This window comes from Salvelinus alpinus, chromosome 7 (assembly GCF_045679555.1).
Source record: "Salvelinus alpinus chromosome 7, SLU_Salpinus.1, whole genome shotgun sequence".
NCBI classification, from domain to species: domain Eukaryota; kingdom Metazoa; phylum Chordata; class Actinopteri; order Salmoniformes; family Salmonidae; genus Salvelinus; species Salvelinus alpinus.
In genome coordinates, this window is record NC_092092.1 from 12,057,415 (window position 1) to 12,083,363 (window position 25,949).

At 42.8% G+C, this 25,949-nt stretch overlaps 1 protein-coding gene across 32 annotated transcripts in view; it reads right to left on the minus strand.

Annotated features, from left to right (window-relative positions):
- LOC139580464 (microtubule-actin cross-linking factor 1-like) overlaps positions 1–25,949 on the minus strand; it is a 199,459-nt gene that overhangs the window by 64,791 nt on the left and 108,719 nt on the right. For 22 of the 32 annotated variants that reach the window (XM_071409167.1, XM_071409156.1, XM_071409160.1 and 19 more), the window contains 20 exons: positions 25,821–25,892; positions 25,544–25,705; positions 24,717–24,821; positions 24,350–24,445; positions 24,132–24,257; positions 23,556–23,708; positions 22,997–23,278; positions 22,526–22,709; positions 19,883–20,040; positions 17,538–17,716; positions 17,106–17,244; positions 16,725–16,918; positions 16,336–16,582; positions 16,124–16,231; positions 15,941–16,039; positions 15,106–15,207; positions 8,991–9,119; positions 7,272–7,360; positions 7,003–7,111; positions 18–6,083 (listed from right to left, as the gene is read on the minus strand). In XM_071409167.1, the coding sequence (XP_071265268.1) occupies positions 18–6,083; positions 7,003–7,111; positions 7,272–7,360; positions 8,991–9,119; positions 15,106–15,207; positions 15,941–16,039; positions 16,124–16,231; positions 16,336–16,582; positions 16,725–16,918; positions 17,106–17,244; positions 17,538–17,716; positions 19,883–20,040; positions 22,526–22,709; positions 22,997–23,278; positions 23,556–23,708; positions 24,132–24,257; positions 24,350–24,445; positions 24,717–24,821; positions 25,544–25,705; positions 25,821–25,892 (8,799 nt within the window). The remainder of the gene's footprint in view (positions 1–17; positions 6,084–7,002; positions 7,112–7,271; positions 7,361–8,990; positions 9,120–15,105; positions 15,208–15,940; positions 16,040–16,123; positions 16,232–16,335; positions 16,583–16,724; positions 16,919–17,105; positions 17,245–17,537; positions 17,717–19,882; positions 20,041–22,525; positions 22,710–22,996; positions 23,279–23,555; positions 23,709–24,131; positions 24,258–24,349; positions 24,446–24,716; positions 24,822–25,543; positions 25,706–25,820; positions 25,893–25,949) is intronic. The other 10 variants (XM_071409164.1, XM_071409162.1, XM_071409186.1 and 7 more) reach the window with 2 other exon arrangements.

A 25,949-nucleotide genomic window follows, 5' to 3' on the forward strand; every position in this document is an offset into this window, starting at 1 on the left:
TTCGAACATTAACTTACCCTGACTTTAGATTGAACTGGTTCAGCATTGCCTGTGTCTGAAATGGTTTCAACCTCTGTAGATTGACATAGGTCAGGAGCTTCCATGGGATCTGCCACGGCACCTTCAGCCTCATCTGATGAGCCCTCCTCCTGGATGATCTCCAGGTTGTGTGGCCTGCCCTCGTGAGGAGCACCGCCCAGAATACTGCTCAAGGTTCCTATCACATCGCTGAGCATGGCAGGGTCTTGGCTTGAGGATAAACTTTGAAGAACCTGCAGAAGCTGAGACTGAATCTGGGTCATATCAGATGGAGGGGTTTCTTCATGGAGGGGTTCCCCTTCCTCTTCCTCCGGACTAGTTTTACCTGAACGGAGAGCCTCCTGCTTCAACAGATCCCTGAGGAGATCTGGGCTACTACTTTTCATAAGCCCAGGCGCTGCATCTGTCTCCTCACCAAAATCACCAAAACCTCTTCCATGGGACTGTGGATTGTCCTGTATCAGGTTGATGATGTCCTCCACTGCTTGGGTCTCAGCCTTTTGCAAGTCATCGACATCTGCCCCCTCCACTCTCATTCTCACCAGCTCATCTAAACCAGACCTTAGAGCAGTATAGATTGCCAACGCAGGTGGTGGGACACTATCATGTGTCATTAAGTCTGGTGGAACATCAACAGTCATCAGATGGGGATGATTCTCATCAGCACCACATTGATTCTGCCTACATGTAAGATCTGATCCGAGGCCAAGCTTTACCGGATGCCCTGAGGTCATTTCTGATGTTGAGGGTGTATTGGAGTGAGAGTCTGGTTGAGCATTAGCGGCCATCGGTTGGGGATGATTCTCAACAGAACCACATTCATCTTGTTTAACATCTGTTCTCATACTTGGCTCTTTTGCCTTTAATGGATTTCCTGAGGTCATTTTTGATGCTGACAACGAACTTGTATCATTGCTACTTGTCTGTCCTGTCTGTGATGTTGCTTGATCAGTAATCTGTGAGAGACCATCATCAGATGAGCCTTCTTTTCTCCCTGGTTTGCTGTCACCACTCCTGCTTGATTCAACCCTGTCATTAGCTTTAGCTTCAACATTAGCGTTTGAATTTGGCAGGCGTTTATCAGTCAGTGTCGGATCAGGGGTGATTGTGCTAGATATCTCTTTAATGGGAGCAGTCTGTAACTGCTCTTGATCACCTATATCGTAGCTGTCTTTATTGTCACTGCCTGATTTTATGCTATGTACACTGGATACAATAGCTAAATCAGATAAGTTAGTCAACTGCACTGGAGTCTTTTTCTGAACGGTGGGGTTACTATGACTGTGCCCGTTTTGAGAGGATGTGGGCTCGATTTCGCCACCAACATCCCTCTCTGATTTCACTAGAGGTCGCTGAGGTGACACAGTGTTAAACGATGAAACGCCATCACCATTTATTACAGTTTTATCCCCTCTGACACCCACATCTCCGGACACTGTGCTTGTTACATCGCCAGACAAATCTCTTGGTGATGAGCTATCTATTCTCCGGTCTGACTCCTTGACTAGCTGGCTGGCTGGCGGCTGAACAGTGTTCTCCATTTTCCTTTCATCAGACAACAGATCACTATGTGATGAGCATGACACGCCTGAGTCACTCTGAACAGGACAAACAGTCTGGTCCCCCACTATCTCACGGTATCCTGCTCCCAGCTGCCCATCACCCGGAGTGAAGCCAACCGCCTCGCAGGACAGATCAGTGTCTCTCCTCAGAGAACTGCTACCGTCTTCCTCTGTCTGTCTCAATTCCTCAGCCTGGTGCTGAGGTGCTCCACTATCTCCACTATCGCTCAAACTGAGAGAGTTTGATCTGTTTGACGAAATGGAATTTTGGATGGAATTTCTAGACCCAGGGACAATGTCTGACAGTGAACTAGTGGGGGCATGTGAGGCACTATCTTCCCTTAATGAAGATGGTGTTTCAAGTTCATGGATGACACGTCCCTCTGTTACCTGATCTGACAGGATAGGTGATATGATCTGTCTACATACAGGCCCATGACTAATGGTGAATGAAGGTAGTAAGGCCTGTGAATCGCAGTTCTGTTCTTTGCTTCCTTCTGCGTACAAATCTTCCCGTGCATGTCCATCCCTATTCTCTATCCATTCTTCCTCATCAGAGTCATCAAGAACCAAAACCGACAGCTTTTTGTCTGTTTGATGCTGCCGTATATTCTCAGCCTCATCGTTGTCTATGAGGCCCAGACTCTGGGAATATGAAATGCTGTGAGTACAGTGTCTATCAGGGTGGATGATTGCTTTGTGTACTGGGTCTGAGTGAAGGATCTCTTCAGCCAAATCATCATCAATCATCGCTGAATCCAGTGCTTCACTCACACTAATAGTACATCCAGACTTGGGGTCATGTACACCACCCAACAGGCTATGCTGTTCCGTGATCTGCAGGGGTATCTGGGAGGATATGGAGCCTTTAGACACAGCTTCTTTCAGGGTTGCCACTGTGCTTTTCTCTTCCTCTAAGACATCTCCCTTGTGGAGCTGCAATGCCCACACATCTAACACAGTGTCCTCGTCCACAAGGCCCTTATCAAAAGGTGCATCAAGGTCACAGCGTTTCTCAGAAATTATACACAAAATGCCACCCTCTTCAACTTGGGGTCTGAGAAGGTGGGTCGCAAGTCCTCTCTCATCTTCATTGTCCCACACTACTTCTTCAGTGCATGGAAACGCTGTGGTTGTGTCAAGGATGTCTGTCAATACAGTGGCCAATAGCGATGACTCAAAGTTGGTGTCCTTGTCTGTCTCACAGCCAGGTGTCACTGGATATGTGGGACGTTGTGGGGAACCTTGTGCAACTGAGGCCAAGGGCAGGCCTGTGTCTTTCCCTGAGCACAAAGTAGAGCTTTTCAGTACTGTTTGTGTGGCTGAACTTCCTTTAGGTTGATTATCTGAAGCAATATCTGTTTCTGAATCCATTTTAAATGGTGTTGGGCTTGTGCTCATTGTGTTGGTTTGATCGATTCTGTCAGACACATCACCCATTTCAAAGGAAGGTTGCCTGGTATTTTTTTCAGAGTCAATAGATATGGATGATTCGTCTGTGAAACCGTGTGCTACCTCCATTTTGGAATGTCGTGCATTGTTTTCAGAGCTAGAATATTCCTTTTGTGCTGGCATCCTTTTGGAATCTGGTGCAGCTGAGGGGAAACTCCTGCCTGTGTCATTCACTGAGCACAATAGTGGGTGGGTTGACCTTTCCAAAATGATTTGTGTGGCTGACCCTTCATTGAAAGTGAGAGCCTCTTGTGGTTGATTATCTGAAGTTATATGTGAGGTTTCTACATCAATTTCAAAGGGTACTATACTTGTGTTGTTTATCTTCTTCTTCTTCGAAACATTTGCTTCAGAATCAGACTGCTGGATAGTATTTTCAGAATCAACTGAGCAGAATCTAGGAGTTGAGCTTTCCAAAATGTTTTGTGTGGCGGAACCTCCACTGGCTGTATCTTTTGGTTGATTATCTGAATAAGTTTCAAAGGTGACTAAATCAATTTCAGTTAGCGCTGGGCTCGTACTGGTATTTTTACAAGAGCTAACCTCTACAGATGCTTCCTCTGTGAGGCCTTTTGCCTCCACCTTTTTAGAATCCTTGGCACCTGATGTCAGGCGCATGTCTGTGTCATTCACTAAGCACAATCTGGGAGGAGCTGAGCTTTCCAAAACAGTTTCTGAAGCTGAAACTCCATTGACAGTCTCTTGTGGTTGATAATCTGAAGGTATTTCTGAAGTTTCTACACCAATTTCAAATGATGATGAGCTTGTACCGTGTCTGGTCCTTTGATAGATGCTATAAGTCAAAACATTGTCTTTAGAATCAGGTTGTCTGGCATTCTTTTCAGAATGAACAGCTACAGATGCTTCGTCTGTGATGCATTGTGCTAGCAAGCTAATGTCTTTGCCACCCACTGAGCATGATTTAGTACGGGTTGAGCTTTCCGACATGGCGTGTGGGGCTGATTCTCCTATTGGTTGATTATATAAAGCTTTATCTGAGGTTTCTAAACCAATTTCAAAGGGTGATGGGCCATCAGACAAAACAGAATCATGCTGTCTGTTATTCTTAACAGAGCTATGAAATTTCTCTGTGAAATCGTGTGCTATCATCATTTTGCAATCCAGTGCACCTGAGGGCAAGCTCATGTCTGTGGAAGGAGTTTGTGTGGCTGAACTTCCAGTGAAAGTCTCTTTTGATTGATTATCTGGGGATTCTACATCAATTCCAATGGGTGCTAGACTTATACTGCTTGTGTTCTTTTGATAGATGCTAATGTCAGAATCAGGCTGTGTGGTATTGTTTGCACAGTCAATAGCTGAAGGAGAATCCTCTGTTCCATCATGTGCTACCACCTTCACCACATTATTAGAAAATGCTTTATTGTCAGATTGCTTATAATCTGACTCCTCCTCCTTGAAGAAATGTGAAGCATGATGGTCTTTCATTGTTCCATCTGTTTCCTCGTTAATGTGCAAATATCCAAAATCCTCAGTATTGCTGTCAAAGGACATCTCTGAATCTTCAGAAATGTCTTCTTTCAATGACATGTCCTCGAAAGTGCCATGACCAGGTCCAGTGTTGTATACCTGGTTTTCAGTTGTCTCTACTGAAATGTCAACTAAAAGTTCTGCCATTTTAGTCAACTGTCCATCGAATATTAAAAGCCTTTGTCCTGATTTTGGATCCATGTAACTATTCATTGTGAGGTATGAGATAAATAACTGTTTTGCCTCAATGGAAGATGGGGTATTTATGTTCTCATAATCAATCTCATTATCATCTGTAGTGCGATGGGATCCTCCAATCTGAAGCTCTCTCAACATCAGCCAGTTAGAAAATCTGTCATTAAGATCATCAACATCAGGAAAAACATCTGGTATTTCAATGGTTTTCAATACCTCTGCTGTGTGTACATCAATGAAACCATTTTGAGTAGCAGAGTTAATATCCACTACCTCTGAGTATTCTGGTATGTAAAGGGACGTTATTTTCTGTCTATTGCTGAGCAGTTTGAATGCGAGCTGACTGGTGATGATTTGGTGCCGCAGAGAGGTGGAAATGGTCAAGATTTCACCAGAGTGAGGCCATAAAAGTCCCATGAGCCCCTTCTGTTTCTCCAGCACCAAGAGTGCACTGCTAAAGCTCATCAAATCACACTGAACAGCCTCATCCACTGTTAGCCTTTTGCCATTCTGAGGGTTCACTATACCTCCAGTTTGGGCCTGCTGGCTCAGTATCCCACTGGCAGTGTCTTGATCGATCAAGCCCTCTGACAGGGCTTGCTCTACAGTGAGCTTACTGCCTGTTTTGGGGTCGGCGATACCGCCTGCAAACAGCTGAGCACCCAGCAGCCTCAACGTGGTCTCTCTGTCAATCAACCCTTCATGAACAGCCCTAAGTACACTCATCTCCCTTCCGGATGTTAACTCTATGCTCCCATTGTGGCTCTTCTTTACTGGCAGCAGTCGCAGTCCAGTCTCCTCATCAACCACGCTCCTCTGCACCAGCTGGGTGAGCGAGACCTTCTCTGCCGTGCCGGGGTTGATCAGGTCCTTCCATGTGTCCTGTCTCTCCAGGAGCTTGACATACAGATGTGCAGGGATCAGGCCAAACTGAAAGGCCCTCTCCAGGGTCAGTACATCACCTGTGTAGGACACCCTCAACCCACCTGTAGCCAGCTGGATCTCTATAACCTTCATGGCGAGGCGCTCAGAGATGGCCCCCTCTCTAAGCGCTGCCATCACAGGGAGAGGTTCTGAAGAGAACGGAGGGCTCAGGATACTCCGGTTGGCTTCGTTGAGCTCTCTGAGCTGCTTCCAGGTGGCCTCGTCAATGAGGTTGTGATGGAAAGCTTCGTCCAGCTCCAGACACATCCTGAACTGAGGCAGAACGAGGCCAGAGGTGATGAGCTGAGCCTCCAGGAGACTGAGCCCAGTGGTATGGTCGATCATGCCGCTCTGGACAGAGCTAAACACAGAGTAGACCTCTATACTTCCCACTTCGAGAACGCCTTCAATGGTCTGAAACTCCTGTGGAAAAATGTATTTAGCATTATGAGTAGACATATTCTCCATTAAATTTCAAAATCCAAAATGTTATGACAAAAATCATATTGTTTATTTATAATTGTCATACTAATTAAATTCACACTGTATTCTAAAGCAAGGTGAAACATGTACTCACCCCTCAGACAGGCATTTGAATGTTAACAGTTCATACGCAACAGTGCAAGGCTGTGTCAGTGTGATTCAACAGCAAGAAGAAGTGGATACACTAAAAGCTGGCATGCATCTGTGAACAGAATATTCACTATCTTGCAAAACAAGAGAGCAAGTTAGACACGACACATCAAGGCTGTTATATTTGGTTGTTGGTGACCACCTGTAAGAATGAAAAGGAGATCAGCAAAGCTTGGTTTCAATGATGGCTGTGAAAAGTCATAATGAGGCTGGGTGACATGAAACACAAATGCTCCTAGACCTAGAAGCATGTTTACAGCATACTCAGTTTCATTGGGTTTTGGAAAAAAAACGAATTTCCCTACTCTCGAGAAATCTACTTTCCCTCTCTTTGTTCACAAGTAAATACAGTGGTTTTAAGATGACAATGTATGTAGCACAAGAGAAAACCATGCTAGAGCCCATATAGGAAACAGGGTTAGTCATGCAGTTGAACAGTAGATGGCATTGTTTGTGCATCATTTCTCACACCACACTGCAAACGCCAATCCAGTGTTTCAGAAGCCCTGTTTATACCTGCCGTTAACATGTGTCCTTCGTCCTGAGCTTGTCCTGATCTTGACCTGGTCTTGTCTGTTTACACTTATAAGATCTAATCACAATCATATCTAGAAATGTAGGCACAATCAGAATGTGGACAAGATCAGGACAAAGGTAGCAAGTTATAACCAGGTATAAACAGGGCTAGAGATGAAGTCCAGTATCTAACCTGCTCGGCAGATGGTGTCTGATCAGAACACTGCTGGGCAAGATCACTGTAGGCTTGATGGAGGGATTTCAGCTGCTCCTTTGCTTCCTGCTTCTCTTCCTCGGTCATCCTGCAAATCAGGACATCAGAGACATTTAAGTTCTCTTATCATTATCATATCATTCAATAATTTAAGGCATATGAAATATTGCATTATTTACAGTGCACAGAGGCATGTACAAAAGTCAGCCTTAAAAACCTCTAATGTATGTAATGATAATTCAACTCACTTATCACTGTGTTTACTTAGCATAAGCTGTGTAGTCCTCAGTGCTTCTGCAATTTTCTCTTTTTTTGTTACCATCTCTTCCATTGAAACCTGAAATAACAATGGGTATACCTTATGAATACATCTTACTGATGTTTACTCTCATCCCTTGATATGCCAATTTGTAGCATAATATTAGTCACAATAATATACACTGACGTTTCACAAAACGTATTTAATTGGGTTTTGTGCTGTATATTAAACTCAGATATCCACTTCCTGATTTTCATGAATTGGATTTGCACATAAATGTTTCTTTGATTTGTTATCATATCTCTTAAAAAACCTAGTGGAAGGAGTTTTTCCTGACTACGTGAACCTGACCAGGAGAAACTAGGTCATAGCAAGTCAGACTAGAGCCATGACTTTTCCTGGCCAGGCCAAAAAGAAAATGTACCCTGATCAAAATATGATAATTTTCTCAGAGTAACTGTGCATCCACAATGTATTGCTTTTCAATGTAAAGTTCATTGAATAAAATTAAGCAGAAAAATGACTTTTCATTTTAATCCATAAAAAAACGGTTATGCTGCAAAATGTTCAGTACATTTTCAAGGAGTAGGGTGTGTTTGTAATCACGTTATATGGAAATACTGGAATGCTTGTGCAACTGTGTCACCTTTGGTTCTATTGTGAGTTATGGTTATAACTACAGGAGGGTGAGGAATCACAAGGATGGCAGAGACCAGGGGATAATGATTCAAACTTGGGTCAAATTCATTTCTGCTTATTGGAATTGATCCCAACTTTTATTTGTAATAGGGTAAAGACATAATAAGAGACTATTAAAAGCATTGTATTTATTAGAACTATGCACATACAGTAACAGTGAAAGGTTATGTGACTTTTTGCTCTTTATTGCATATTCTTGAGATTGAGCACGGCCATTAGTATATAAAATACACACAGAATTGTGGGCATGATGATATACTGTATACAACTACAATATGTGTACAACAAAAAGACAGGAGATGAAACTGTAAAGTAAATACGTAGGATCTTAATTTTATCACTCTTTTGTTGCTGAGAATTTTCCTGCACAGCAGGAAATTAAAACTTGTAGTGTATTTGAGCTTTTAAAAGGCTTCCAAAGTTTGTAGTTTCCACTTTAAAATGCTGAACTTGGGCCTCCCGATTGGTGCAGTGGTCTAAAGCACTGCATCGCAGCGCTAGCTGTGCCACTAGAGATTCTGGGTTTGAGTCCAGGCTCTGTCGCAGCCGGCCGCGACCGGGAGACCCATGGGGCGGTGTACAATTGGCCCAGCATGGTTAGGGGAGGGTATGGCTGGCAGGGATGCCCTTGTTCCATTGCGCACTAGCGACTCCTGTGGCGGGCTGGGTGCAGTGCATGCTGACACAGTCGCCAGGTGTACGGTGTTTCCTCCGACACATTGGTGCGGCTGGCTTCTGGGTTAAGTGGGCGTTGTGTCTTGAAGCAGCGTGGCTTGATTGTGTTTCGGGGGACGCAGGGCTCTCAACCTTCGCCTTTTCCCTAAATGCCTAACTTGGTTTTCCCTAACAAAAAATGTATCAATCCCCCCCAAAAATGTCCATTAATTATAATCCACATAATAATTCACATTTCCTGTTGCTGCAGAATTATTTTCCTGCTATAGCAAACAGGCTTAAATTAATGTCCTACATCAGTAACAGTAAATGCATGTTTGCACACAGTATTTACCTGAGGCTTACTAGAGGCCTCTGTGCTGGCTTTACCATCTTTGTTCTCGCCCGGTTTCACACTGGACATCCAATTCAATAGCTTGCTTACTTTATCACCATGCTCTTTCTTCTCCTCATCAACAGATCTCTAAGATTTGAGGAAAGAATTTCAAAAATGAATGTTAGGGTCAGAGTTGGTCTTGTATGAAAACAGGAAATGTGGTTATGCAGACATTCAACAACAAAGAAACCTCCAGGAAGAACCCCCAAGCCATATTTCTGACCTCTATTTGGACCATGGGGGTTGCAAAATTCCAGAAACTTTCAATAAATTCCCTGGTTTCCCAAAATCCCGGTTGGAGGTCTTCCGGAATCAGGAGAGAATAAGCAGGAAATCTGTCATTCTCAAAAAGGATTTCTGGAAAACCAGGAAATGTATTGCAAGTTCACTGAGTTTTGCAACCCTACTTACAACTCACAAGTCAGGGTTTGATTGATGACGTTTATTGTCATGTGGATCATGATGTTTATGTTTTATGACAGTTGGCGGTAAAAGCATTTAATTGTTTATTCATTGATGTGAAATATGTCTAAAAGAAAAAGACAGGTACATAACATAAACATATTAAAATTGAATAATTTCACCAGTTTACGCATCATGCTAAAAGCAATTATTCATGTCTGACTTAACTCCATATTGGTAATTATATTAACATTCATATTACTCCAAGTCAAAGAAAATTAACATGTAATTAATAATTCTTATTTTAAGTGTAGGAAATACTAGATTTTATTCATTTCAGTGAACATTTTATTGAGTCAGGCTTTGCTTTGTCAATCAAATATTCAGTTTTCCCTATTTACAAACCATGGAAAATCAAATACTGTTCACTCAAATGTGGTGATAGGTCCAAATATATTGGAAAGACGGCTTAACCCCGACACTAAGAACCTTTGTCGCCTCCAGTAGCCTGAGCCCAGTGTGACCGTCATAGACACCCTTTAACAGAGCATCCATGAAAGACATTTTCCTCTTCGTCTTTGGGCAGGTGAGGCTTTTAGGGTGAGACTTCTCATCTTTCAGGAATGAGGCAGTGGCTTTGTCAACCAAGCAACTCTGAACAGCCTCATCCAGTGAGATTCTATCATGGGTCTCTGGGTTGATCAGTCCACCAGTCAGGACTTGGAATTCCAGGCATCGAAGGCCCATGTCTTTGGGGAACAGGTTCTCCTGAATAGCCTGAGCTACACTCAAGGTCTTTGCTGTCTGGGGATGGACGATGCCATAGTAGGCTTGCTCGGACTGTTGAAGCTGGCGGGCAAATGTCTCGTCCAGGAGACCTCTACGCAGAGCTTCGGTGACTGGGGCTTTCTCCCCAGAAGCAGGATCACAGATTCCCCCAGTGCAAGCTTGGGCCTCTAGCAGCCTCAGCGCAGTGAGTCTATCGATTAGGCTCTGCTGATATCCCTGCAGAATGGTCACCCTCCTCTTCTGAGTGATATCCCACAGACCAGCCACCGGACTGTTAGCGTCCTGAACAACGACCATCCTGGAAAGGATAAGGTCTGCCAGCTCGTAGATGCTGATGAGGCCACTCCGATAGCTCACCAGTTCTGCCATTTCAAGGAACTTCAGATCTAGGGCAGTTTGGATGCAAAGCTGCCGTCCACTTTTGATATCTGTGATGATGTGTAAATGGCTTCCGTTGACATCGACAGTGGACTTTTCCTGCCACTCACTGTCCTGCTGAGAGAGAAAAAGGTAGGTCCGCTTATCTATGTGGTTGCCCTTAAAGGCTTGATATGGGGACCTTTCCAGACCAAGAGCACTGTTGATGACTGATAATCTGTGAGAACTAGAAAAAGAAAAACTGGAGAGATTCTTCTCACCAAAAGGTAGGAGATAGACACCACCATCTGTGTCATACAGACACTTTTTCAACAGTTCACAGTAGTAGGTCTTCTGTCCTGAACCAGGGTTGTGGAAGCCCTTGGGGTTGCTGACCGGGTCGTAGAGATTCTGTAGGGTAGCTTTGTTCAAGAGACCCTGATCAACTGCCACATTAACCGGCACCCTAACACCAAGAACTGGGTGAACTAATCCTCCAGTTGCTATTTGGGCCTCAATGATCTTCTTCCCTTTGTGCCTGTCTACAATCCTTTCCTCCATGGCCTGATATACAGACAGTGTTTTAGTGCCGTGGACATAGCCTGTGGCTGCCTGTTCGGCATCCATGAGTTTGTCTTTCAAATTTAACCCAACAATGCCCATCTCCAAAGCAGCTTGAACCGAGAGGGTTTGTCCAGTTGAAGGATCGATAATACAGCCAGTTGCAGCCTGTGCTTCCATATACTCAATAGCATACGTCTTAGCTAAAAGGCCTTGATCTGCAGCCTCCAAGAAGGATATCTTTTTCTTGCTAGACTCCAAGTAGACTCCGGCAATAGCAGTGGGTTTGTCGATGAACTGAGCGAGTGATGCTTGGACCTCTTCTAATGTGACTAGGCCAGTTTCTAACTTCTGTAATATTTCTCTATCCAACAGCTTGGTTTTGATCAACTTCCTGATACTGATGCTGCCTCTGAGTCCTTGGAGCTTTGGGGAAAATTGTAGGGAAGTTGTCTCACTCTCAGAATGAGATAATTTGGATGACAGGTCTTTGACATTATGTGAGCTTGTGCTAGTGGTGCTTGATGTAACATTTTGACTTTTCCCTGCCTGACCCTCCAGAGACACTAACCGTTTTGTTATTGCCATCGCTTCAGTTTTTTTACTCTGGTTCTTGGCAATCAAATTTTGTGTGTGTTTTTGTTGGACTGTTGTAGTCTGGACAGTGGAATAATTTGCAGTTTTCATCAATGTTTGATCCTGTAAACTGCTTTGATTGCTGACTATTTCCCTTTTGCCTCCATTCACTCTTTGCAGCTCTTCTAGCACTTTGTGTTTCTCCGTTGTTGCTATCTGTTGGCATAAGATGTAAATAATCATTAGATATAGTAAATACTGTACCTTGAGATCATTTATCTATGCACATTGAGCATGTGAAAGTGAAATATTATTATACATTTGACATACAAATATGAATATTTAATTTCAAATATGTCTTGTTTATTATCTACAAATATTATGATTTTTTTAATGAATGTAAAAAATAAGTATGATGGTCATGGATATATACCTCTAAGGACACTTTCATTTCGATAAGCTCCTCCTCCAGATTGCACTTTGCCTCTTCATATGATGACACTATTGTCTGTGTTAACAAAAGCTCAGTCTTCAGTTTGGCAACCTCATTGTCTTTATCACACTTATGCTTGGTTGTACTTGAAGTCTCCACTTCCTTTACAGGCCTATGTTCACTCTTAATTGTGACCTCTAGCTGAAATACTTTTTCTTGAAGACCTCTGACCTCCTTGGCATATGAAACAACCTGTTCATTGAGGGATCTTGCATCCTTTTCCTTTATTCCTAGTTTCTGCTCACTGTGTGCTAACATTTGTTTAAGCTTTGTGACCTCATTTGAGTTTTCCTTATGGATGTTTTCCAGCTGAGCAATGCTAGAGTTAAGTAGCATTTTCTCTGTTTCTAATTTTGCAATTTGCGATTTTGCTTTAAGCAGGTCATGGCTAAGAGCAGTTCTCTCATTTTGCACTTGCTGCATTTTAATATGAATCTCATCTACTTGCTGTAGAGCCTCCTGCTTTAACTGCAAAGTGCTCTCATTGAAGATTTTCAACTGTTCAATTTCTTGCTGGTAATACTTGGTGTTAATCCCGGCTGATTCTGCAGTGTGTGAATGCTCTCTGGATTTCTGCTCCATTTCCAGTTTGATATGAGACTCCTGTAATGCAAGCTTTTGACTCATCTCAGTCTGCACTAATTGCAGCTGTCTCTCATATCCCTGCTTCTGAAGTTGAAGTTTGCTTTTCAAGTCCTCCAGCATCCGCTTACAGTTCTCAAGTTGGTCTTCCAGCTTCTGGGACCTCAGTTGCAGGGTTGAACCGTCCGTTTGCTTTCGCTTGACCTCCTCTTGGGCTTGTTCCAGCTTTCCCTTGAGCATGGTGACGTCAGATGCCAATGAAAAGGTTTTCTCTTGGGCTGCACTTCTCTCCCTCTGAAGAACAGTGATTTCCTGTTTGAAACTGGATGAGGATTTGTCAGAGCTGGTGCTGATTTCTTTAATTGTCAACCTACTCTTCTGAACATCTGTCTCGAGCTCTTTGACTTGAGACTGGCAGATTTTCCCTTCCTGGGTCACTTTAATTAATTCATCTTTTGTTCTTCTCAGAGCAGAACTCATCTCCTCGAGTTCTGCTTTCAAGATAACCAGTTTTTGGTCAGCAATGGTCTTGCTCCTTTGAAGGGCACTGATTTCCTGCTTCATATTCACTGTAATTCTTTCTGAACTTCCAGTCATTTCTTTCATACTCTGCTTGCATTGCAAAAGCTCACCCTCCAATGCCTTCACTTTAGCTAGATACCTCTGGCCCTCATTTGACTCCTTCTGCAGCTCTGTTATTGCTTTCTTCAGTGTAATGTTCAGATCATTCACTTCACCCTTTTGCTGTTGGACTGTCTTATTGGCCAAATTCCTCTCAGCACCAGCGGAGCTAAGCTCAGACTTCAGATTCCTGATTTCCTTCTCGTAGTTGGTGAGGTTCAAGCTGAGAGCTTTGTTTTTCTGCTGCAGTTCAGCTGTTCTCTTCACCTCCTCGTTGTAGTCCCTCAGTTTGATCTGAAGCTCATGGGACATCTGAGATTTCCTTAGCAGCTCATCCTCAATGATTTTCACCTGAGATTTGGTGCCATCCACCTGAGACTTGAATATGTTGATTTGCTGATTTTTGCTTCCCATTTCCATGGTGATATTGTCCAGTTGAGCTCTCATCTTCTTCATGTTGACTTCCAACTCCATATTGACCTTCTTAAGCTCATCTACTTTCTTCTGCAGTTGCGCGGCCAACATTCCACCTTTCTGAAGTTCTGCTTCCAGGATTCTGGATTTGAGTTGTACCTCCTGTTCAGATCTTATCTTTAAGTTGAATTCTTCTTTGTTTTTTTGAAGCTGCTGTTTCCAGTTCTCCATTTCACTTTTCAATGATTTAATATTTTGTTCAGAGAAAGATTTTTCTCGTTGTAATGACTCCACACTGACCTTAAGACTTCTGACCTCATTGTCTAATGACACATTCATTCTCATCAGTTCACTGACCTTGAACTTCAACTGGTCTGCCTCAACCTGTTTGGAGGCCAGCTCCTCCTCTAAACACTGCATATTGTGACTACTCTCCTGTTCCATGGAGTTCCTCAAGAGCAGTTTTCCTTGGTTGATCTTTAACTGTTCCTTCAGGCCTTCAACCTCTGTCTTGTTGAAAATAGCTTTCTGTTCCAATGAAGACTTATCCCTCTGGAGAGATTTGATTTGCTCTTGAAAGACATAGATGGCATTTCTCAGCTCTAAAGATTCCTGTCTGAACTCCTCTGACATTTGTCTCATGGTGCTCTTGTCTGATTCCATGTCCAGCTGAAGTTTCTTCAACCTGGTATTGGCATCGTCCAACAGCTCTGTGAATTGTTGCGCTTTCTCCTCTGCTATTTTTTTATGCACTAGCACAGAGTTCAGCTCTGACTTAAGTGTCTTGATCTCGGTCTCTGCTGTTTTCTTCGCCATGGCCAGCTCCTGTTTCTGCTGCAGGACCTCTGCCTCCACCTCTGCATGGATCGTCTGGATACTGTGGGTGACAGAGGAATGTTGCATCCTCTGCAGTGTGCGATTATGTTCCTCAAGATCCTGAACATCGCTGTTCTTCCTCTTCAAGTGGTCCTCCAGTTTCTTCCGGGCCAGGGTGCTCTGCTCGGTGTTAATCTTCAGCATACGAAGACTCTCCTCAAGAGAAGACCGTTTGGCCTCTGACTGCTGAACCATCTGTCGTGCGTTACCTAACTCTTGCTCAATGACTGCTTTGCCCTTCACAACCGTCTCTAGTTTCAAACGGTACTGCTGAGCCCCATCCTCGGCCTTGGACATCTGGAGGGTCAGGTCCTCTATGGTACTCTTATATGTCTCTACCTCTTCCTGTAGAATGGTCAACTGGGTTGTTCTCTTAGCCAATGAGGTTTCCAGTTCCTGTACCTGCTGCTGGAGCTGTCCAATCACCTCCTCCCCTGCTGCCTTTTGGAGCTCCAAGCTCTCTGTCCAGGTGAGGTACTCTGTTCTTTCTGATGCTTTCCTGTTCTACAATGCAAAAAATAACAAGTCATCCATTACCTCATACTTAACAATGAAAAAAGTTATGTTCATGGTATGATTATTCTAACATGCTTACCAAAGGGAGGATTGTTGCAGCGCTGTTAATTGTTCCCAACAAATGCCACCGTGAAAGAGTGTTTCAGATTCAATGAGATAGAGGAGACAGCTTCCTCCCAGAGAAGTCACCATCACCAGAAACAATATGAAAGAATGGCTTTTTTGTATCAGCGTTAAGCAAACCATCTACATCCATCAGCGCTGAATGGATGACGCATATTATAAACTGGGTGGTTCGAGCCCTGCATGATGATTGGCTGTCAGCCATGGTATATCAGACCGTATACCATGGGTATGACAAAACATTTATTTGTACTGCTCTAATTACGTTGGTAACCAGTTTATAATAGCAATAAGGCACCTCAGGGGTTTGTGGTATATGGCCAATATACCACGGATAATGGCTGTATCCAGAACAGCCCTTAGCTGTAGTATATTGGTCATATACCACAACACCTCGGGCCTTATTGCTTAAGTATAGCAGTGAAGAGAAATAAACCCTTTGAGTTGAAGCATCAGTATGGCTTTAAAGGTGAGTTTCCCATTAATTCAATATGTCTGGGAGTCAACCCTGTTAACACAATAATGTGATGGGCAGAGAAAAGCCAATCCAAAGTATGCACAGCGTTTCTACCAATCCAATATTTCACCAATCCCCTACCTCTTCGCCTTCTGCTCTCTTCAATGTCTCACTGGCAAACTTGACATACTGTGTCATGGAGGTGACTACGGCCGTGTAGCGAGTTCGGAGGTCCATGAACTGAGGTGAGGGTGGAAAACAAGGGTCACTTTCCTTATCACACTCAGCACCTAGTCTACTACGGTTACATTCCAAGGTTCTCACCTCCTGAATGATGGCATCAGCCGAGTTCTGCATCCTCCGTCTCTTGAGCGGGGACTTGTGCTGGGAGTCAACCATGGCTCTGTAGGTCAACAGCTGTAGCTCATAATCCTAGAAACACATTCATGAATATTACTCCTCTGGTGTTCAAGCACTCTTCATTGAGACATATCTGACTGATGTTCCAGGTCAAAACAGTTACAGAGATAACTTACTTTAGCACCAGATGAGTACTGCTCTGAGTACTTTTGGCATTCATCAATTCTGCTCTGCTTTTGTTCCATTTCTACAACGAGGACCTTCTGTTGGTTTACCAGCTCAGCGAGTGCTTTGCTGTCCTCTGGCTGCTTTTCTTGGGTCTTGAGCTGAGCAGCCTCCATCTCTCTGACCCACTCATCCAGACTGCCGTAGGAGTCTTTGTAGTACTTCAGTGATTTACTGATGCCCTCCAGGTCCCGAAGTCTAATATAACAAAGGGACAGAGTCTTAGTATCCGTAAAAGGTTATTTTTACATTCCCCTTATTAAAGTAGTGTTCCTCACTAATATTTACTGGTGTATGGAATCAAACTCTGTCCCTCAACAGTTGACCTGAAAACACTAACCTGCTCTCAATCTGGGAGTGGACATTGTTCCACCTTTCTTCTAGCTGGTCAGCCTTCTCCTTGTGCCAGTCCAGGTCAAAGTCCCGCTCGTTGTGGGCCTTGAACATGCGTTCACTGATACCACGGGCCTTCTGTAGCCCATCCTCCAGGTCATGGAAGATCTCCCTCTGTTCGTCGATCTCTGAGCGCCATTGCTAAAACAGAGTAGAGCAAAGTGATGGCTCAACTATCAATCATAGCTTAATAGTGGATCTCAAGGACTGGATGCCACAAAATAACAATTCATCTCCAGCAATCATTTTGCCAACCTGAGAGAAAACCAAAAGATTAAATAGGATATATTTCAAACGTCTATAAAAACCTAGTACCAAGGGAGCTTACCTTGAGTGTGCTGACGACTGTGTCGATGGATTTCAGGTCAGAGTTCACGGCGTCTTCCTCAGAGAGTTTGGCCTCATAGAGCTTCACTAGAGCCTCCGCACTTTGGCTGTGCCTCACCACCAAGCTCACTGTCTTCAGCCTGCAGAAACACCACAGAGACAGTGGGACATTAACTACATCAACATTTTGTAAAGCATCTGTGAAGTCCTTATAAACAGTTTACGAATGCTTCATAAAGACTTTAAAGTTGCATTTAAAGTGGGATCAAACAAAACAAATTGCAAATGCCTTGTTGATTTTGAATGTGCTGAGAATATTCTAGCCCTCGACTGAGGAGGACCATAACAGTGTCTGGGCCCTCTACCGAGGAGGACCATAACAGTGTCTGTGCCCTCTACTGAGGAGGACCATAACATTGTCAGGGCCACTTACTTCTCTAGGTAGATGGCGGACATGGAGTAGACTTGGCTCATGCTCTGGATGAGGACATTGAGGTCAGAGGAGAGGGTGGGGACAGCGGGAGAGGCCCCGGCCTGTCTGAAGAACGTCTCACACTTCTCCTTCATGGTCTCCAGATCGTCCTTCAGCTGATCCAGCTCTGCCTTCTTCTTCTGTAAGGGACAAAGTTGGAGAGGTTAAGTCACTTAAGAGACTATTCCGTTGGTTCCATTGTACCTGGCAAAGGAAATCAACCACAGATGTATTTTACATTATGTATTTGACCCGTGTCTGGAAAAGATAAGTGTGACAGAGTGATGATACATTCTGAATAGTGAGTTGTATTATGACAGAGTGATGATACAGTCTGAATAGTGAGTTGTATTATGACAGAGGGATGATACAGTCTGAATTGTGAGTTGTATTATGACAGAGTGATGACACAGTCTGAATTGTGAGTTGTATTATGACAGAGGGATGATACAGTCTGAATTGTGAGTTGTATTATGACAGAGTGATGATACAGTCTGAATAGTGAGTTGTATTATGACAGAGTGGATGATACAGTCTGAATAGTGAGTTGTATTATGACAGAGTGGATGATACAGTCTGAATAGTGAGTTGTATTATGACAGAGTGATGATACTGTCTGAATAGTGAGTTGTATTATGACAGAGTGGATGATACAGTCTGAATAGTGAGTTGTATTATGACAGAGTGGATGATACAGTCTGAATAGTGAGTTGTATTATGACAGAGTGATGATACAGTCTGAATAGTGAGTTGTATTATGACAGAGTGATGATACAGTCTGAATTGTGAGTTGTATTATGACAGAGTGATGATACAGTCTGAATAGTGAGTTGTATTATGACAGAGTGATGATACAGTCTGAATAGGGAGTTGTATTATGACAGAGTGATGATACAGTCTGAATAGTGAGTTGTATTATGACAGAGTGGATGATACAGTCTGAATAGTGAGTTGTATTATGACAGAGTGGATGATACAGTCTGAATAGTGAGTTGTATTATGACAGAGTGATGATACAGTCTGAATTGTGAGTTGTATTATGACAGAGTGATGATACAGTCTGAATAGTGAGTTGTATTATGACAGAGTGATGATACAGTCTGAATAGGGAGTTGTATTATGACAGAGTGATGATACAGTCTGAATAGTGAGTTGTATTATGACAGAGTGATGATACTGTCTGAATAGTGAGTTGTATTATGACAGAGTGGATGATACAGTCTGAATAGTGAGTTGTATTATGACAGAGTGGATGATACAGTCTGAATAGTGAGTTGTATTATGACAGAGTGATGATACAGTCTGAATAGTGAGTTGTATTATGACAGAGTGATGATACAGTCTGAATTGTGAGTTGTATTATGACAGAGTGATGATACAGTCTGAATAGTGAGTTGTATTATGACAGAGTGATGATACAGTCTGAATAGGGAGTTGTATTATGACAGAGTGATGATACAGTCTGAATAGTGAGTTGTATTATGACAGAGTGGATGATACAGTCTGAATAGTGAGTTGTATTATGACAGAGTGGATGATACAGTCTGAATAGTGAGTTGTATTATGACAGAGTGATGATACAGTCTGAATTGTGAGTTGTATTATGACAGAGTGATGATACAGTCTGAATAGTGAGTTGTATTATGACAGAGTGATGATACAGTCTGAATAGGGAGTTGTATTATGACAGAGTGATGATACAGTCTGAATAGTGAGTTGTATTATGACAGAGTGATGATACAGTCTGAATAGTGAGTTGTATTATGACAGAGTGATGATACAGTCTGAATAGTGAGTTGTATTATGACAGAGTGGATGATACTGTCTGAATAGTGAGTTGTATTATGACAGAGTGGATGATACAGTCTGAATAGTGAGTTGTATTATGACAGAGTGATGATACAGTCTGAATAGTGAGTTGTATTATGACAGAGTGATGATACAGTCTGAATAGTGAGTTGTATTATGACAGAGTGGATGATACAGTCTGAATAGTGAGTTGTATTATGACAGAGTGGATGATACAGTCTGAATAGTGAGTTGTATTATGACAGAGTGATGATACAGTCTGAATAGTGAGTTGTATTATGACAGAGTGATGATACAGTCTGAATAGTGAGTTGTATTATGACAGAGTGATGATACAGTCTGAATAGTGAGTTGTATTATGACAGAGTGGATGATACAGTCTGAATAGTGAGTTGTATTATGACAGAGTGATGATACAGTCTGGTTAGTGAGTTGTAATATGACAGAGTAATGATACAGTCTGGTTAGTGAGTTGTAATATGACAGAGTAATGATACCTCTTGCTCTGTGATGCGCAGGACACTCTGCTCCAGGTCGTCTCTGTCCAGTGGGGTGCGGATCTGTCGGATCAGGTGCTCCTCCTGAGCCTCCAGACGCATGCGGAAGTTACGCACCTCAGAGATATACAGGTTGTACACAGACTCCTCGTGTTCCTCTGTTCAACACAAGACCCCAGAATGAGTAACAACCAAACGACGAGAGGACATCAAATGTATGTGTCCAAACACTGGTCTAATGCTAGCTGCGTAAAAGTAACATTAGTGCACAATCAAAATGAATACGTTTGTATAATTCAAAACACATCTCTCCCAGACATAACTGAGGGAGTATGAAGTGAATGTGTTAATGAAAAACTATGTAGTAATCTCTGACACTATTAATACAATTTGGCATCATTATTGCAAAGTGTTTACAAACAATCTGCTTATTACTCATTAATCATGCAGATTAATTAGTGGGCAATCAATCAGACCAACGGCTCCTCCTTAACATAGTAGGCAGGAGATTCTACTACTTTTGGTGACACAACACCAAGCATCTAAAACAGACATATTCATAATTCCAGGGGAAATGGACTGTACACCGTGCTTCTATATCGGCATTGCTTGCTGTTTGGGGTTTTTAGGCTGGGTTTCTGTATAAGCACTTTGTGACATCTGCTGATGAAAAAAGGGCTTTATAAAAGGTATTAACGTTATGCCTAATAGGCTAAAATAACTATGTGTTTTCTTCGAGGACTGCTGCCAAAACATGTATCAGCGAGCTCCTGTTAGCAAAGACAGTAGAGGCTAGCTAATAGTTTACATACTTTTGTATATACAGTTGAAGTCGGAAGTTTACATACACTTTAGCCAACTACATTTAAACTCAGTTTTTCACAATTCCTGACATTTAATCCTAGTAAAAATTCCATGTCTTAGGTCAGTTCGGATCACCACTTCATTTTAAGAATGTGAAATGTCAGAATAATAGCAGAGAGAATGATTTATTTCAGAAGTTTACAGTTTACATACACTCAATTAGTATTTGGTAGCATTGCCTTTAAATTGCTTAACTTGGGTCAAACATTTCGGGTAGCCTTCCACAAGCTTCCCACAATAAGTTGGGTGAATTTTGGCCCATTCCTCCTGACCGAGCTGATGTAACTGAGTCAGGTTTGTAGGCCTCCTTACTCGCACATGCTTTTTCAGTTCTGCCCACACATTTTCTATAGGATTGAGGTCAGGGCTTTGTGATGGCCACTCCAATACCTTGACGTTGTTGTCCTTAAGCCATTTTGCCACAACTTTGGAAGTATGCATGGGGTCATTGTTCATTTGGAAGACCCATTTGCGACCAAGCTTTAACTTCCTGACCTATGTCTGGAGATGTTGCTTCAATATATCCACAGAATTTTCCTCCCTCATGATGCCATCTATTTTGTGAAGTGCACCAGTTCCTCCTGCAGCAAAGCACACCCACAACATGATGCTGCCACCCCTGTGTTTCACGGTTGGGATGGTGTTCTTCGGCTTGCAAGCCTCCCCCTTTTTCCTCCAAACATAACGATGGCCATTATTGCCAAACAGTTCTATTTTTGTTTCATCAGACCAGATGACATTTCTCCAAAAAGTACCATCTTTGTCCCCATGTGCAGTTGCAAACCGTAGTCTGGCTTTTTTATGTTTGGAGCAGTGACTTCTTCCTTGCTGAGCGGCCTTTCAGGTTATGTCGATATTATACTCGTTTTACTGTGGATATAGATACTTTTGTACCTGTTTCCTCCAGCATCTTCACAAGGTCCTTTGTTGTTGTTCTGGGATTGATTTGCACTTTTCGCACCAAAGTACGTTCATCTCTAGGATACAAAACGTGTCTCCTTCCTGAGCGGTATGATGGCTGCATGGTCCCATGGTGCTTATACTTGCGTACTATTGTTTGTACAGATGAACGTGGTACCTTTATGCATTTTGAAATTGCTCCCAAGGATGAACCAGACTTGTGGAGGTCTACAATTTTTTTCTGAGGTCTTGGCTGATTTATTTATTTATTTTTCTGAGTTTGAAGGTAGTCCTTGAAATACATCCACAGGTACACCACCAACTGACTCAAATTATGTCAATTAGCCTATCAGAAGTTTCTAAAGCCATGACATAATTTTCTGGAATTTTCCAAGCTGTTTAAAGTCACAGTCAACTTAGTGTATGTAAACTTCTGACCCACTGGAATTGTGATACAGTGAATTATAAGTGAAATAATCTGTCTGTAAACAATTGTTGGAAAAATTACTTGTGTCATGCACAAAGTAAATGTCCTAACCAACTTGCCAAAACTATAGTTTGTTAACAAGAAATTTGTGGAGTGGTTGAAGAACAAGTTTTAATGACTCCAACCTAAGTGTTTGTAAACTTCCGACTTCAACTATATAGTATATCTTATCTTAGCCTTACCTCTCTCTTTAGACTAGCATTGCTTAGCCTCTCTCTAGACTAACTTTGCTTAGCCTTGCCTCTCTCTAGACTAGCTTTGCTTAGTCTTGCCTCTCTCTGCAGACTAGCTTTGCTTAGCCTCTCTCTAGACTACCTTTGCTTAGCCTTGCCTCTCTCTAGACTAACTTTGCTTAGCCTTGCCTCTCTCTGAATAGCTTTGCTTAGTCTTGCCTCTCTCTGCAGACTTGAGCAGCTCCTCGTAGTAGTCCTTGCAGGCCAGCACCTCCCTTTCTAGCTGGGAACAGTCTGCCACAGTGAACACCTCCGACTCCTTGCTGTCCTCCAGGAAGTCCTCAAAGTGGGATTGCAGGTTGCTAAGGACCTGCTGGTGCTCGCCTGGCAACATGGTCTTAATCTGGGGTGAACAGGGGAAAACACATGAGACAGACCCACACCATAAAACCTTATCAAAATGTTTTATGAAAAGGTTCAGTCACCAGCTACAGTATAATGATGAAATTGCAGGTCAAGTCAGTGAATATGAGAAACATTAGACTTTAATAACATCATTCTCTTTTCTGTGAAGACCTGAATGAGACAATGACAGGTAATTCTACCTCTATCACTGTAATACTAGGGTTTAAATGTTGCTAATGGGGATTTATCTTGAGAAGTAGATTAAGTAGTTAGGCGTTAACGTACTGAGGACACGTTCCAGTCACGGATGGCTCTGACGTCTGCCATCAGGTAGTGCCAGGAGACCACGCTCTTCATTTTTATGTGGGAGTGGTGCCACAGAGTCAGGACATTCTGGTACAGCTGCTCAATTCTGCTGGCCTGGTCCACAGCCTCCTTGTTGGGTGGAGGCACGGTGAAGCAGACAGAGGGAACCATAGCCTCGTTCCCAGATGGACTGATCACCTTCCACTTGGCCCGGTGAGAGTTACTGGCCAGGACACACTCATCATCCTTATAGATGGTGATCTAGGAGAGACGAAGTGAGACATGACAAATCAAAATGACTCTACCATTTCACTCCGAAATCCGAATCAACTCAAAGTATCAAACTTTTTATCCGCTATCTAAATACATCTACCTCGATTTAAAATGGCCAGAAATGTTCCTTAGCGATCTCAATGCATATCTTGTTACTACAGAAGACAAGTGTGAAGACTCAATTTAAAGTATGTGACATGTGATGAACTACTTGAATAGACAGAAAAGGGACGGTATTACATATCTATAAAAAGAGACATCGTACCTCTATTTGTCGGTAGTCACAGATGGCTTTGACGGGTATGGAGGATCTGACAGGGGTATCTGGGTTCCTAGGCTTGAGCTGGACGATGGCCTTGGCTTTGCCCACCAACCCAGCCACTGTGCTGCGGTACTGGAGGAGCTGCTCCTTCTCATCCTGTTCCAGCATCAGTGAAACACAGGGGGATTATGACACCATACCAGCTCAGTATGAGCTGAATTCACTCACAGGGATAGTTGGTTCATCTTTAATGGTGGGGTATTCACTTGGAACCTCTATGAATCCATCATGTCTGACCATGACAGTCCATGAGATTGATCCTTTAAAAAAGGAAAATCTACCTTTTATTTACAATGATGGCCTACTCCGGCCAACAATGGGCCGCCCTATGAAGCTCCCAATCACAGCCGGATGTGATATAGCCTGGATTCGAACCAGGGACTGTAGTGACACCTCTTGCACTGAGATGTGCCTTAGACCACTGCGCCACTCGGGAGCCCTAATTTCACTGATTTAACAACATAGTTTGGGAATCTGGCTAATGATTGTGTACCAACCAGTTCTTATTTGCCAGCTTACCATGGACTCCTGGATGTGATCTTCCAGCTTGTGTACACTGCTTGTCCGATCACAGCAATACTTTCTTTGGATGTCACCTTGCAGGCTCTTCAGGTAATCCATGGACTCTTTGGCATTATTGAAAAACTGTATGGAACGGTAGAAAGAAGATCAGATGAGCTTTTTGCAACTAGCATGCCTCCGTCCATTTGTTTGAGGAAAGCAGATAACTAACTCACCTCAAAATAGATTGTGTTGTCTTTGAGGTGCTGCTCCACACAAGAGCATAGCTGTAGGATCCAACTCCACTGGGTCTGCATGGCTGCTTTGTATGCCTGGAGGATTCCACATAGAATTATGTTATAATTAAAAATGCTGTATAATTGTTCTTGTTGGAACAAGTTATTGAAGCAATTTAAATATACAATATTGTTGAGCACTTATGCAGGTTCTGATACCTGGAAATGAGTAATAATATGTATATTTTAATGGACAAATGACCACATTATCTGAGACGTACAATCTAATGGATTTATCATAAAATGAGTTTATATGACACGGTTTTGGAGTGGTTATGGGACATCTGTAAACACCGACGGGGCTTACTTCAATAGTTAACCTAGCAGGGTGGTTCTCCTGCAGAAGGTTCTCTGCCCTGTCCTGTACAGACTTGATCACCTCCTCCTTTTCATCCAACTCTCTCATCAGATCCTACAGAGAGAGCGAGAGAGTGGGGTAGAGAGAGAGAGAGCGAGAGAGAGAGTGGGGGAGAGAAAGAGAGAGATTGAGAGAGAGGGGGGAATAGATAGAGAGAGGGGGAGATAAAGAGATAGTGGGGGAGAGAAAGAGAGAGAGAGAGAGAAAGGGGATATAGAGAGAGAAAGAGAGAGAGATATCACACTGCATCCATGGCCTCCAAACATGGCCTGCGACCAATCCCCTCCCCTCTTCTAACACAATGACTTGCAGGGGCACGTACACGCATTTCTAAATGCCAGATGGAAATAAAGTAGTTTGAAGAGATGTCAAACTGATTCTACCTTTTAGAACGTAATATAGACGCTCCCAGTGGTATTCTCTAATGGTATGCTGTAACCCCAAAACAAGCCCCTGTAATTCCTTTCCACCCATTCAAAAACATGAGAAAACACATCACCCTAGGAGATATGATCACCTCAAGGCATCTTTTCACTCACAGAAAATGTGTTAATTCCCTTATAGAGTCAAACCCAATTCCTTGTGGAAAGGCTATACATGCCAATGGTGGATCCATGGCAGAAATGCTTGACTGTCTATAACATTCAACTCCTTCTAAAATATCTACCATAATGAATATGAACGGAATTATCCTCAGATGTGCCCGAATAGCCAAATATTCTGGAAACAAAATAAGGAAATAGAAATACAATGGGCTGAACAGTGGAGGGACTCACAGAGTGGTACTGTCTCTTCTTAGAGATGTTGCCGTTGAGATCGCTCCAGTCGAAAGCGACCTCCTCCTCCTCTTTCTCATTGAGCCAGATGAGTTCCATGGTGGCCCGCGAAACAAAGTCATGGAGGCTCTCCAGGTTCTTCTGACGCTCCCGTGAACAGTTCTACAGAAGCACAGAACCATGGGAAATAGTCAGGATCTCCATGTGCTATTCAACTAAGCAGTGAAGTGATTATTTTACTACTTAGGACTGCCAATGATTTTAATAGGATACTTACCAGTAACTTCCCATACTGGGTTTCCAATTTTCCCAGTTTCTCAGAATAACTTAGTTTTTGGGTCATCTGAATCTGATATAAAGAGACATACCATGTTTTTATTACTTGACATTTAAAAACATTGCACCA